Below are 16,173 nucleotides of genomic sequence, written 5' to 3'. Positions count from 1 at the left end.
GATCAAGTACGCTAACGTTCCACATCCTCGAAAGCGATAATTCGTGTTCAACTTCGGCCCACGTACAAAGTAATTACCGTAGTTGAATCGGTCGCGAACTAAGCACTATAATTAAAGATCAAAGATTCACCAAAGCGTTTGTCAACTAATGGTAACCACCGATATGCATCTTTGAAACGAGAGGCAATATTAACAACGTGGATGTCGCGTGCAGATATTATAGGAATATCACGACACGGTAGAATAGTGGGATGCCGTTTGTAATTAAATGTCCGACACGGTATCATAAAGACGAACCTCGTATCGCGACATCATCCGCGCAATTGATGTTCATCCATCGTACATTCTTTGCATACTGAATGACACGTGTTATGTTTCAATTAATATGGACGACAAACCTGGCAAAAATTTTAACGATACTCAATGATTTAAATCTTTGAATATAAATTGATGTTTATATTGGCTTGATTAATAAAATAGTAAAAAAAAACAATTAATCTTGAAATTAATGATTGAATATGTATATGAATATTTATATATTCATATATTATATTTAAATGATTACGATTAAAAATAGTAAACATAAAGAAATAAAATGATAAAATTCGCGATACGTAAGTAGGAATAAAACGATTTTTTTTCTCATAATAAATAGATCATTATTGAATAAATTTTTTGTATCTTTGTTTCGAAAAAAAATATTTAAAAAAATTTTTATTTAATGATTTAATTTATAAATTGATCCATATTCCACACGATATTCTATCCTTTCCAAGAAATGAATAAACCGAAAATTTTTCGTCGAATCGTAAAGTAATCTCGATTAATCTTTAAAATAAACTGAAAGATTAATAAAGAGATTGTAAACATTTTAGTCGATGTGTTATTTCGATATCAGTGTAACTGATATGCTCTAACTCAATAATTCTAATACCACGAAAAATATGGACCAATATGGAAGTATAATAAAGATAAGAAAAGAAAGATAAAGAGAATAGAAGAAACGAAAAACACAAGGGGACAAACTGAAATGAAACGATGGAGTGATGTGCTTCATAATTTTCATACTATAAGTTATTTAATTATTTGATTAAATTGTTTATTTACAATTTATTCGTTGCTATATTATCCATTTTAATATTTCGTTTTTATATAAATATTTTTCCATAATTTATGCGATAGCGCACCGTCACTTTAATTCTAAATTCAATGATACCGTTACAACAAGGCGCGATGTCAACGCGAAAAATAAACTGGTTTATAAGGATTACAGAGAATTTGCAATCAAAAAACAGCGGTTGATCGTGAAACTGAAAAAGTTAACAGGTTCGTGAAACAGTTTGAAAATAATTAAACTATTACTCGGTGTTTTATTTTATTAATTTTTCCTACTGAAACGTAATCGTCCGATTATTTGAAAAAAAATCAACCGTTCGAAAAACGTATCGCTCAATTATTCGAATAATCGAGATTCTGCCGTATATAACTTTTGCAAACATCAACCAACATTTATCTGTTTTGATTTTTAATAATTATTAATAAACAACGTAAAAAAAAAAAAATTAACCATCATATATACAATTATACATAATTCGTGATAATGCAAAAAACAAATTCTTCTAAATCAAAATTTTATAAATCGTTATAACCAAAGCTAAAACTCGACCGAAGAAAATAATCTCACGTGATTCGATTTCGATTAATTCGATTCGATCATCTAGAAGCGAGTCCGAGTTATCGATAAATCCAATTAACGACACCCACCTTCCTCTCGAGATGGTGAGTTATTAAAAGTTGTCAGCCACCGATAACTCTCGGTATCGAGATAGAACCGCAAAATCTTGAACCGACTTCTCTACCAAACGAACGAAAGAAGTTCTTCTCCATTGGTTTCACCACGCCTCCAGTTCTCGCATATGTATTTTTAGGTTAGACTATTTTCGAAAGTGCACGGAAGAAATAGGGGAGTGGGAAGAAAGAAAAGAGAAACAGAGAGAAAGAGAGAGAGAGCGGGGAGAAATAAAAGAGGAGGATAGAGAAAATGGGGAAGAATACCGATCGTTCCTTCCTTTTTTTCTTTCGCGGTATCTGCTGGCTCGTTTTCGCCTACAGTCACGTAAAAGAAGCCAGCACCGGTATTATCCGCACAATGCACACACAGAAGAAAAGACTCCGTGAGTGGAGCAAGAGGGGAAGGGAGGGAAACCGAGATGGAATAGAAACGGGGCGAAGGTGAGCGTCGTTGGAGTAACAAAGATGGCGGAAAGAAGAGGTCGATGCCGCCTTCCTACTGATTTGCGAGATCACTCTCTCCCTCTTTCTTTCCTTTTTTCACTTCTTTTTTTCCTTTCTATCCTCGTCTTTTTCCCTTGCAATCCCTCCTCACGACTTGTCACCCTGCCAGTCCCTCCTGTTTCTGGGTTTGCCGTTCATTGGAATGCGAGAGTAATCATTCCATCCTTCTTCATCGACCTCTTTCGCGACACGGCCGTAGCCAGAACCGACTGATTTTCTGTTCCATTGCTTTTGCCCCGATGCACGCGCCTATTTATCGCTACAATTATTGCCTCGGATGCCTTTCCTTCCATCGACCATCAAAATACTCTACCTCTTCGTGGTTTCTCACGGTTCGCGTGCTTCAGATTAACCTTCCATAAACGCACGTGACTTGCAAGTTTGTTATATACATATATGCATTTCCATGTATCTATCATTGTGTTACCACAAGTATTATTTCACTTATGTTAAATGTCAATCTTTAATTTTTATAAATAAATGATTGATAAATTTAATTAGATTAGAATTAAATTAATATTTTATATCATTAATCTCTTAATATATGGATTTTTAAATTTCGTTTATCTTTCATCTTGGAATTATGAAATTAATTCATAAGATTAATACTAATAAAGATAGAATCATTTCGATTGTTAGTTCGAGTTGAATCTGTATCAGAAAGCTATGTTAAATTTGGATTAAGATTCGATTAGAGGGGATATTAGACGAGACTAAGGATTTTGAATTCGTATTAAGCATTCTGATGAGCTACGACATAAATTACAAATACATTCTCTTTCACATCAATAAAGCATAGAACATTATTTCTTCACTAGCGAGCTAAAATATTAGAGCTTCGTTTCCATGCTAAAAATATTTCGAGTAGAATTCGTTATTCTTTTTTCTTATTCTTAAATTCAAAACTCACCAAAAAAATCCCTTCATCCAAGCAAGATCAAACGCGACACACGTATCTCGTGAATTTAAGCTGTATCCTCAACATGAAAACCGCCGCATCACGCAAAGGGTTAAATAAACGGGTCTCCAAAAGGAAGCAACGAAGAGGAACTGAAATAACGCGAAACATTTTTACATTCGCGTCCTTTCCTCTTTCCAACCTATGCACGAGCATACGCGCTAACGAGCCAACCGTTCCATACGGTTCGTCGCAAAAAGCCTCTTAAGGTTGACAAATTTCAATTACGCGCGCTCGCTCGCTTGCCACCATGCCGATTTATCTCGAGGCGTGCACGATTCCAGCGAAACCTGTCGTCAGCGAATTCCTACGGCGAACAAAGAAGTCGGCCGGTCGAGATTTCCTCGCGACTTAACCGGCGCATAACTAAAAAGTAAAAGCGTCAAAGGATTCTGGCTCGATTACGTCTTCGCGTACAGCGGCACCTAAAGTCGCGTTTGTTTAAACGAGGCACCGAGCATGCGCACAAAAACCATAAGCTCGTAACGGACATCGCTGGGGTGGGAAACGTGCGGGACGAGAAACATGGCGTGAAGATTACGCGTATATAACGATACAGTGACGCAATAGAGGAAGTTTTCGTATACGATTGCGTTTGAACGTTTCACGTTTTTGTTAAAACAAGAGGCTAAGAAAAACAAGTAATTATTTAATCCATGATTAAATTCTTCCTTTCTTATTTTCTCTAATAGCAATTGTCACGTATAACAATGAAATTATTTATATTATATATAAATCTTTTTCAAACAAAAAAAATAAAATATTACGACGAACAGAAGGAAATGCTATCGAAACTCGCAACAATCGAAGACAGTATCAAAACAACTCATATGATAGGATACTCGAAACTACGATACGACATGGATCGAATCAAAAAGACATTTGCGTGCTGGACAATTTAAATAGCCAATAGCCTGCCTCGACCATACCCTCCGGCTACGAGAGAACATTTACTTATTTCGTAACTCGACCAACTGGATAATAACAATTTCCACGGATGCCGTGGTAAACAAGCCGAGTTCTCCGTCCTAATTGTCAGCTTTTCTCCCGATTCCCAAACGTCACAATTACCCGAACGATCGGTGCGTCGTCTTCCATGTTATCCAAGGGAAGAAAGAGGATCGGTTAATTACGCCATTCGTTCCAGCCTATTAATGAGAATCACTGCCGTGGAATGACATCTACTACCTACTTGTTTTCATTAGAGCCTTAGAAGTGCGCACGAACCGATGGCGTGTTTGTACAACTATGCCTCCTCTCGGCCAGCCCGGTATCGCGCATCCACGTAATTGAATCACGCTCGTCGCACGGCTAAACAGATCCGTTCTCGGTAAATGAGATTCTATGGAAATAAGCGGCCAGGATTGATCATGAATGAGAAAGGCGATCAGAAATTTTGGCGAAAAAATGAAATTGATTCAAATGACGATTTGATTAACTCACCCACCCGGGATTACGTTTACTTGGATTAGAAAATCTGTCGGTGCACTTACCTGAAACAGAAAAAATTCGATCATTAGTTTGTGTGCGTGATACGATAATTTTATCGCGCGTGTTAAGTTGATAAAATGATTTTACTAGATTTTTTTTTTGGAATTGAAATTTATCGGAATGTTTATAAGAATTTATTTATTCGATATAATAGATCTCGTTGAGAATAATTTGAGACTTTGATTATTGGAATCAAATCGAGATGACGTATGATGCTGTTACCGAGAATGTTTAAGTAATCACTGCAGTTATCTTCTTGGAATTTTGTGTATTTTATCTCAAGTAATATTAATGAGTTTCGAACGGAAATAAAATGCGAGAAAAAAAAAATTATCATAAAAGCAAATTACTTATTTTATTTAAAAATTATTATATAATAAATTATTTAAAAAATTAAACACGGATAATATATACCTGGTTTAATATATATATATATCTTTATTTTTACAAATATAAATTTTTAATAATAATCCACGTAAATAAGATACATAAAATAATTTTTTCTAAGAAGTTAATGTTTAGCAAAATGTGTTATTCGAAATGTAATACGAAACATTGAGATATAATTTTTTAGATCCATTTGTTTCTTTTGTTTATATTTCTTAATACTTAGCGACTTCTTCTCTTCATAGAATCGATCGCTTGAAATATTTTATATTTCTTTATCATACATTGGATCAAAGATTATTTTCAAAAATTCGAAATGAATTCTTACCATAATCCTTTTTACAACATGCTTCATCATACTCTCAAATGTTGCTCTACAATTTTTATTCTAGAAAATAATAAAATTCGTAAATTAATATAAACGAGTACAATAAATAACTAAAAAAAAAAAAACTATAAATAAATAAAAAATTTGCTAAGAAACAAGAAGAATTCACCGTGTTTGTTAAACGGTTGATATAAATGGTGCAAGAACAACGAATTAACATCCGCAAACATCGTCGAAACAAGATACTAGTAGAGAATGTAACTTGTCGAAGTTGTTCTAAAGCCCAAGAATGGCGCGACCAATCCGTTCTCTCGTTATCGACGCTTTTTATGCCAGTCCGATAACGAAACTGCAGAGAGACACTTACGTCAGCACGGTGTACAACCAAGCCTTCGACGAACTTGCTTGATACAATGTCGATATCTTGTTCAAGTGCAATGTCGCCGCAAAATCTCGTTTTCATCGTTGCGTCTACATCCCTCGATTCAAAATCTTAGGACAAGGTTTCGATCCTTTTTCTCGTTTCGATCAACGTATATTTTACGATTTGGAATTTGAACAATCGATTCTAAACAGCAACGAAAGAAACAGTTGATGTTCGTTTTTATGATACAATGTAATTTTTATTAGAAACGTTTTTAATAAATAGGTAAAAATATCGAATAAAGAAGAATATTTGAGAAAAAATAGAGGAGTTAGCGAGAAATTTGTTAAAATCAATTGTTAAGATATTCGATTCAAGATATAGTAAGAATTATTAGAATTAATTTAATTGTGATGTTTAGTTTCTTTTTTTTTTTTTGGTTTGAAAATTAATTTATTTTCAACTTCTCAAGATCACTGATACACAAGTTTTATTTTTATTTTTACATTGCATAATTGACATTAAAAATACACGTATAACAACGTGACTTTAAAACGTCCTCTGGAATTAGAATTAAAACGTAAAATTTACTTTTACCAAGGTCACAGATGTCGGAAAACAACCTGTGAATACAAACATGTTTACCATCGCGTGACTGATATCAGACACGTATTCGTCAGCGCAATGATAAACTACTGACAATGCGTTATTCCAACGAAAAGAGAATTAATATAATCTTCATTTATAGTGAAAGTGTCTAATCGGATAGTTATTCCAACGAGGACTTCGAAGTATGCACTTATATCATTACCTATTACCTTTCACGTATACAAATTTAATTAAAAACAAAATTATTAATTAAAGACAAAATGTACAAAATGAATATAATAAAAATTAAATTATAAAAAAGGACACTAATTCTCAATTCTCGTCACAAAAATTATTTAATTTTTGGAATATCTACAATTTGGACAGTTCATCATTAAATTCTTTATCCAGTTTGCAATTTCTTTTATATACACCAAGTAAATTTATCCCTCTATTCTCACTCGCAAGGAGCTGAACTCCGAGCTTGGACAATGTTTACGATTTCCAGGATGACTCCTTCAAACATTGAATCATCGATCTTCACACAACAACGTTTCGAAGTCGGGCGTGTACTTCGCGTGACGGTAAAAAAAAAAAAGGAAAAAAAATGAGGAAAGGCGGTGGATACACCGGTGGCCTGGTTTCTTAGGATCATGAAAGGTGTTCTCCTCGGCTGGCGAGTGTAAACACTGTTGCTTGCTTGAATCTTCCTTAGTGCCGGGCTCTCGAGCATCGTCTCTCGTCATCTCTCCTCTTTTCCCGCCGGTTTTCCTTCGCCCGGCTGCGGCGATCCTTCTCCTCCTCTCTTTCCCCTCCCTCTCCCCTCACCCAACGGTTTTACTCCGTTGAAAGGGCCAGCAACCATCGGTGAAAGAAAGTATTTTCGGTCGGAGGAGCTTTACACCGATGTGAAACGAAAGGATATGTATTGTAAGTATTGCAATTAATGGAGAAGGATGCCTTTTTGCGCGCCTTTAACTGGTAACTGGTTTCTTCGATTCGGGATTCATCCTTCACATTAAATATCTTAGTTGAATTTTTTTTAATCGAAGAATTAAGAGTCTAACGACACAATGAGAAAAATATTCTCGCATAAGGAAAAGATTATTATAATTTTCCAAGAACTCGAGGTTAAAGATCGAGTAATTATAATTGATTATTTCGAAAATTGTTATTCATTGATAAAGATAAATATTTTCCTAGTATCTTTTTTTCGAAAGACTTAATTCACGTTATTAGATCCTTTTTTAATACGTATTATCCAAGGAAAAATAAGTATTTACAAGACAAGAGTCTTAAACCCCAGTGAAAAAGTTACGTGGAAATATTTAAGTTTAAGGAAAATATTGCGTTTGCCTGCATTTCTGACACTTTCGTTTTCTCCTGTGTTTGAATAACATAACAAGAATACATTCTTTTCGTTAAAGGAAAATGTTTGGAAAAAATCTTCTTCCGATAAAACATCTTTCGTCTAATTAAACCTCCTGTTTCTTTTATCTTTTAAAATTCACACGAACACTCTCGAATAAATTTCCAATAAAATCGAAGATAAATAGCAAATAATTAGCAAAAAAAAAAAAAGGAAAAATTTAGCATCATCATCATTTATCACATTATATTTCGAAATATATCGATGTTTAAAATTTTTTAAAATTCTTTAAAATTCTTTCGGCATAAAATTTTTTTGCATCCATCTACGCGTACCACGTAACAATGTCCGTGGAGCGTTCGTTAAGGCCGCGATGTTAATTAGCTTCGTCGAATAAACGAACGAGAATGTAGAATGAGACGATCAGACGATCACCTTTTTCTCGAACGAATCACAGCGACGATCGATGTTTTTTCGACGATGGGCCGTAGGAATTGTGGCGTGTAATCGTTCAATCGCATCGGGTTATTGTTCTTACCAGTCGCGGTGATTTTTGCTTCCTTGAAAAATCGCAACGTTATATTATATAACGAAGTTCGAAGTATTGTTATGTAAATGAATTACGAAGCGAGAAAAGCGTGCTACGGTCGCCAGTCGAGCAAGTTTCAGACGCTTTTGTTCGTTCACCGATTATATTTAACTTTGTCACGGAATTTGTTTTAGAGCGAGGCGGAAAGAGAAAGAATTCGATGGAAAATCGAACGATTTGGATCGGTTGGAAAGAATTTTTTTCCAAATTTTTCCTTTAATTCTTTCGAATGGAAAGGAAAAAAAGAAAAAAGAAAATGGAAATAAGAGTGTCCTCGTTCGGGGAGAGCACAGTTGGAAATTTTCTCAAGTATCTAGGAATTTAATTTAGAGGAAAGACAGTGAAGTGAGAATGGAAGGTATGGACGCGTATAATACAGAGTGATATTAATCCTTCAAATTATAATTTTCATCTAAGAAGAGGATTAAAATGGCAGCACTCCTTCGTATAACAATATCGAGGTGTATTCGATATTTCCTCAATTTTTCGAAGAAATTTAATCGAAAAACTAATCGAAATTTCTTACGAAACCCTTCTTTCTCGAAAATTTATTTCCAAAGAATAAAATATAAAAAAATTCCTTCCTCCCCAAAATTAAATCTTCTCGAACGGGTGTTTGAAACGGGCCGCGGCCGATTGATTCCGAGGAAAAATCTCGCGAAAATCCCACGATCACCGAAACATCAAAACATCCGCTCGACTTTCTCTCCTCGCGCCAAGAAGATCTCTCTCTCTCTCTCTCTCCTCTCCCTCGGAGAGAGAGACCTCTCTCGATTCGTTCCTCCGCTATCGGCTTCGTACGGTACACGGTTCGATTTATCGACGAGCGAAGGGATGAATCGTGGCGCTATCGGGGAGTGGGGAACGCGTGCAAACGGGCAGGAGGGCGACGCTTGCATAAAGTGGTGGAAAATTCGGGTTGAAACCTGTGAAAGCGGGGAAAGAAGATCAATAAAGTGGTATGCCATACTGTCGGTGCCGCTGGTGTGCTGTTGTAGTAGCGGCTGGCTGGCTGGTGTGTATTATTAAGCGGAGGTGTGGAGTCGGAGAACGAGAGAGAGAGAGGGAGAGGGAGAGGGAGAGGGACAAGTGGAGTGACGAGAGAGGAGCAGCGCGGGTGAACATTGGTCAGGGATGAAGGAAGATATAAAGTGTTGAGGTATGAGGAAAACGAGAGAGAGTCGAAAAGGGGGTATGAATCGAGGGAGAAGTGGGAGGAGATGGAAAGGCGGTGAGCAGGAAATATGGAACAAGATAATAAAAACTCACGAGAGTAGGAAGAAACCGGTGCGAGCTGTTTCTCGAGAAATCGCTCGTAGAACGTGGATATTAGCGGAGGGTTGGAAAGGTAATTTTTGATAATGTAGACGTACGAACGGGTATGATGGGAAGTTTGACGTAAGGTGAATTCAAAGGAAATTAGTTATCCTGATCTTGTTTCTGGACAGAGCTCGAGTTTTCTTTTTCTTTTATATGATGTTTTATATGATGTAAAAAGTTACTTCGTAATTTTGTAATTTCGATGACGATGACGGGGAGAAATAAGATGGAGAAATTGGGGGAAACGGTAAGATCGAGAAAAGGATTTTCGAAAAGGAACGAAAACGCGTGTAAAATGGTCGATTTAGTGGAGCGGGAAGACGAAAAGTGAGCATCGTGTGCCATACCCGCGTCGGTTGCAACACGGTCTAGTTAGCAGAGTGCAGTTTTCTGCATGGTTTACACGTGGAATGGACGGTGCAACGGGAAAAGGTGAATTAGAAATTTGTTCTACATACTTATACCGGTGTGAAGCCGGAAAGGTTGATCTCTTGTCATTCGACTTGCTTCGTTTTCCACCTAAATCTAAAACCGATCTCTTCGAATATGGTTGTGAATTTCTGAAGTAGGCGAAAAAAATCAAAATATTGGTTCGGAAAATATTTACGCTACAAGTTCGGCCGAAATTTATCATTTGCGCGTCGCGATTAATTTTAAAGGATTTTGCTAAAAGATTGAAGCTGCTACCACGAGGAGGCACGTGGTTGAACGAACCACCGGGCATCGATATTCGAGTTTCCCCTTTAAGCCTGATTCATAAGTACGCCTTCCGCGGCTCCACGATTACTTTTTGAAATTTATCGTTACTGAAAATTTTTTCTCCGTTTCCTTTGCCTCTTTTCTTTTTTTAATCATCATTAAATTCAAATTGATCGAAGAGCATAAATTCCATCGAAACGAAAGATCACGAAACGATTAAAATCAGCGATCAAAAATCCTGAGAAAAAAGTTTCGCTAAGCTAAGAAATATTTTTAATCATTTTATACAAATATATATAATAACAACATTTTATATATTCCGATATAAAAACGAATTTAACCCGATTCGTACTTTAGATCCAATTTTTGCGTTAAAAAAATTGAAAAAAATTTTTTTTCTCGTTAAAAGTGTCAAGAATAACCGTTCGAAAACAAAAAGGAAAAAGTCAATTCACACGTTTTTCACATTTGACAAAACCATTTTACCATTTAACCTAATATCGTAAACAGGCAATTCGCGACTGATATTTCAAAATTTCGAATCGGTTCGATAATTAATATCGAATTCACACAAAGTGGTCCATTGTGGATCAAAACTAATAAAAGAGACATTTAAAAAAATTTATTTCCTACCCTGTTTATTCTCGTTTCTTTTCCTTTTCCCGCCAAGCTTTCGAAAAGCGAGCGGAATGGTGTTCGTCGCGCCAATAGAAAAAGCAACGAAACCGACCCCTGCGCGATCGACTTTGCGTTTTCCTTCGCCCTCTCGAGCGTTCGAGGGTTAGAGCTGCTCGGCTTACCTTCGCGCATCCCCCTTTTTCCCTCTGTGCTTCCCTCCAACCTGCCTTCGAGCATCTTCCACCGGTCGCGTGTTTTATTTTTACTTTTCTTCCTCTCTCTCTCTCTCTCTTTCTCCTTGCTGCTTAGAACCCCCTCCCCCATGATCAACCCCTTCTTCTCTCCACCAATGATTTTCCACGAGTATTTTATCCTGCTATCCCGAGCAGATTTATTATAGGTGCGTAACGTGTTTTAAGAGAAAGGCGAGTAATCTTGTTAACGTTTAATTTAGGGGATAGATAAGATTCGACGAAGAAACGAATTATTTTGGAATTGAAGTCGCGAGGACCAACGATAAAGTTGTAGTAGTCATCGAAATAAAATTGTATATCGAGGTGAAAATGTACTTTTTCTCTTTTTTTTTTTTCCTAATTGCGCGCATTATTCGTTTGAAACATCAGTATAGATTTGTCCTTGGATCGATTTGAATCGTTCCTGTTTCACGGCCTACCTATTCGTTTCCCCGCGTTCGATCATCGGTTTCGCGTCTCGATCTCCCAGGTGATCCGCTCCACCAGGGGATGAAAAATGCCCGTGTGTCGGATGTTTATTCGGCAACCGAGAATACTCGGATTAATTGCGCCACTGTGAAACATATAACATCGTTACAACGCTGTTCTACCATGAGTGGATCGAGGTTTGCCAATTGGAGGTTTGCTCGTTGGATTTTAAATGTTTCTGGAGGGGGGAATTTTTGGATCATAATAGAAATTAACTTTGGAATCTAATATTCGCTCTGAAAAAAATAAAATATTCACTTCCAGCTTGCCGAAAGGATGCCCAAATTATCAAAAGGATATTCACCCTTCTTAACTCTATCCACCAAAAAGATATCTCGAGATTCATCCTCATTTAACCCTTCCTCCTCCTCCAATTATCCCCGAACACCAGAGTTGCAAAAATGGAAAAGAAAGAAGCGCGAATAAGGCGTATCATCGCGTTACTCTTTGAATATCCCTCTTTCAATCACGTTTCCGCGCGAAGATCAACATTTGTGCCAGTCGCCGCTCAACCGAAATATCCCCCCTCCACTATGGGATAAAGATTCGAGGAGGAGGGACTCCTTCCCTTCTCACAAAGGCAGGACCCCTCTTGCGAAACCGCGAGCAAAAGGGTCGAAGGGTCGAAGAAAATACATCCCTAAACAGCTTTCCGCTTTTTTCCTTCGATACCGTCGAAGGCTCGTTTCCGGCCTCTATCCAACCACGTTGCCCTTCTCTCTCAGAGAGATGCGTTTCTCCAATTCGGTTAATAGGCGTATCTGATTTATCGGCCACCATCTCTTGTTCTTCTTGATACTTGCCTTCGTGCAATGGAGGATACACAGCTCTCCGAGAGAGTTTTTCTCCCCTCTGAGTTCTTGGGGAACGAGTTCTTTCCCATCTTGGTTTCGATTTTGGACGATAGTGATTGATATTGGATCTTGGACAAATGGTTTGCTGGTGGTTGTTGACGTTGGATTTGATTGAGTTTAGATTAATCTATTTGATATTTTTATATCGAATTAATATTTGGTTTGTCCGGAATATCATATTTTATTTAATTTTAATCAGATCGGTATAAGATTCTACGTTTATACCGATTTACGATATCGTAACATTCGTACTGGAGCCTCTGTATCGAATCTCTACGAGGTTGACCCAAAATGTCTAATATCTTTAGCCACCATAAAATCTTGGGATATAGGACACATCGAAATTCGAATTGGTTCACGGAAGAAAATCGATCGGTAAAAGAGCTGCACGAATATATATAAATTACGCGAGCTGAACTTATTATAAGTGGATTGGATTTCCCAGATTTCTAACAATATCTGAAATTGTAATTCGAGAACTAATTATTTTAGAAAATTTACATGATTCTCGATTCTAAAATCTATGGAGAAATCAACATTTACGAAAATTAATGAGAGATTCGATGCATTAATAAACGATTAGATGCACCGAAGATGATTTCAAGTTCCTAGAAGGTATTCAGTCATATGAAAAATGGAAGAAAACTTCAGATTTCTAGAAAATGTCTGGAACCAGAATTTTATATTTTAACTTAAAGTGAAATCCGTGGAAATTAATATCTATAAAAATTAACAACAAATTGATTCCAAGATTCCTAGCACATCCACTTATACAAAAAAAGACACAAAGAAAATTCAAGTTTCTCGATCCTAGAAACCGGAATATTTTAACTTAACAAGTCCACCCGAAATTGATATCTAGAAAAATTGATCCAATTGATTAAATCCAACAAAAGTGATTCCAAGATTCATATCATATATCCATTTATCATATAAAGGGCACAAAGAAAACTTCAGATTTTCTTAAATTCTAGAATTGAAATATTTTAAGAAGAACATATATATATATATTTATACACAATTCCGATATTTCGATCCAAAAACGTCGCGCCTACCACGAAGAGAGGGTTATCCCGTTCTTCGCTCGTCCTTTCGTCCCCCGCTTTGGATGGTGGCGGGCAGGCGACGCGCCGGTAGAGGCACAAAAGAGAGAGAAAAAGAGAAAGAAAGAGAGCGCGAAAGAGAGAGAGAGAGAGAGAGGGAGGGAGTAGGCGGCGGGCGAAGGCACTAGGTGCCTCCATGTTATGCAGCCCCACCACCGCCTCTATCCTGACCAACCGGCTGTTTACTGTTTGGCCTCCCGGGATATCGATCCCAGTAGCGTAAGAACCGGCAGCCTAGGGCCACCGAGAGATCGGCACACGTCGAGCATTTCGTCGCGTCGACGGTTGCCAACCGAGAGACACCGAACCGAATCTCCCTCTCTCCCTTCCTCTTTCCCCCATCCGCTATCTCACTCTTTCTCTCTCCAACTTCTCCCCTCTTTTTTCTTGTTTTTTTTTATCACGCTGTATTCACAGACTAGACTGTCCGCGAATCGACGACTTCTCATCTTAATTGGGGATACCGTTAGTCCATCGAGAAGAGGGCCACTTGACCCCGCGAGATCGATTCGCGACTTTGAATTACGCGTTTTTCAGCGCCTAAGAAGGGACGATACGATACGTACGTAACGTCCGACGAGAAGAGCGCGCCAGATGGTTTGTGGGGGAATGAACGAGACTTGCAACATCGGGAAATTAGATACCTCGGAGAGCGAAACTGGTTTTTGGGGGATGTGCGTGAGGAGGTCAGGTGGATGGGAGGTGGATACCTGGGATTGGGAAGGGAATAATCGTTTATGAGAGCGATGGAACGATGCTGGTGTATTTTTGGGAAGATTGAAGTTACGTATTCGTTAGACGAATATTTTGATACAGGATAATGAAGAAGGGGGAGATCGTTGTTTTATGGAGATTATCGTTTGTAATATTTTTCTTCCGTGGAAGGATATTGATTTGGTTAAAAATATTGAGACACGAGAAAAATGTAACAGACAGGATTTTGATATACCGATTATACAGATCCTTCGTATAAATATAACACGCATAAATATAAAAAGCCATAATTTTCACGCAGTATGTAAAAATTTTCAATTATCTGCTAGGAGAGACGATCCGAGAATCGTGTACGGGTTACCGAGTCGTTAATTAAAGCGTATAATCATAGGAAGGCATAGAAGCAGGATCAGAGATGAAGAAGGAAGAGGCGTTTATCGAGAGGATCGTGGAACGGGATGATATGTTCAGAAACGGAAGCAGGAGCAGCCATTGTTGTGCTAAGAGGGTCGAAGAATGAATCTTGCCGCGAATAGATTTCGGCTGGGATTAAGCCGTCCCACTTTCGATTCCATTCGATGGCATCGTCGCTGCCGCGACTTTATTGTGCCCACCACTTCGAATAACCTTCGTTGCCAGACCTCGCAATTTCCGCACGTGCAAATTTTCGAATATCCAGACGGATCACAAGGCGCGGCACAATATTTTAACGTTTTAAAACGAACTTTTCCTACGTCACCGCGAGTCGAGGGTTGCGATATCTCCACTCCTACATCCACCACTCGTCGCGACAAAGGGAGACCTACATTCCGAGAAATAAAAATGGAACGGTTCGTCTTGATCTTTCATTGTCCGGGCTATTGTTTCGTTGGATTTCTAATCGTTCGTTTTTTGATTCGAAGAAAATAATAATGGGATTACTTTAATCGATATTTAATTGAGATATAAAAGATAAATTTAAAAAAATTTAAAAATATATATATAGAAGAATTATTATTAATCTTTTTTGCTCGTAAAACTAAAGTTATTAATTTTTCTAATTACTTTTAAAATTAATAAACGGATTACTATTTCTTTTAAAATCTACAATTCATTTAATTAATTTGTTTCGTTTAATTACTATAAAATTAAAATTTTAATATAATCGAAAATTCGAAACCCGGGTGATTTTGCAATTTACACGGCGCATGCCCAAAAAGATGTCCTATGCGGATGATCTTCGACTTGTATCGGTACACGTGTTCCGCACCGTGTCGAACACGCGGTATCAGCGATGCAATCTTTCGATCCTTCGCATCCGCGCCCAATTCTCTTCGCTCGTCTCATGTTCCCTGGACGATACCTCAAGTACGATACGCAATTATTATTTCACATGGATCAAACTCAAATCGATGATATCAAATCACCGATTATTGATATATGATTATTCATTGACTATATATATATGAAAGAAAATCATTTTTTATTGGAATTAAAAAAGAAGATTAGAGACGTGTAAATCTTCAACATTTATCCAAAAACGTTGGTCACTGAACCGCGAAACTGGGTCATTCGACCATCAAACGTCACGGCTGGTTAATTCAACGCGAAAAAACAAAGGCGACTTATTGTTTTCCTTAGTTCTTTAAAGTCCGTCCGAAAATTAGTTTAATTGATCTCAAGATAAAAAAAAGCGTAGGATAATTATAAGTAGCATAAAATATATTGCGTCATTTATAAATTTAAATGAAAATTATGAAATTTCTTATTAATATAATTATGAAATCTAATAATA

The 16,173-nt window shown here is 37.2% G+C and overlaps 1 protein-coding gene across 4 annotated transcripts in view; it reads right to left on the bottom strand.

The window, feature by feature from the left end:
• Positions 1-16,173, bottom strand: part of LOC107994179 (neurogenic protein mastermind) — a 212,046-nt gene that overhangs the window by 106,949 nt on the left and 88,924 nt on the right. Inside the window, exons 1-2 of one of the 4 annotated variants that reach the window (XM_062076351.1) lie at positions 5,629-5,937; positions 5,460-5,519 (exon numbers count right to left, since the gene is read on the bottom strand). The exons of the other annotated variants lie outside the window; for them this stretch is intronic. Coding sequence (XP_061932335.1) covers positions 5,460-5,519; positions 5,629-5,922 — 354 coding nt within the window. The 5' untranslated portion in view covers positions 5,923-5,937. Of the gene's footprint in view, positions 1-5,459; positions 5,520-5,628; positions 5,938-16,173 lie in introns of those variants that run through there. 4 annotated transcript variants of the gene reach the window in all.

Source organism: Apis cerana, linkage group LG6 (assembly GCF_029169275.1).
Source record: "Apis cerana isolate GH-2021 linkage group LG6, AcerK_1.0, whole genome shotgun sequence".
Lineage (NCBI taxonomy): Eukaryota > Metazoa > Arthropoda > Insecta > Hymenoptera > Apidae > Apis > Apis cerana.
This window is presented reverse-complemented; position numbering and strand designations above follow the sequence as displayed.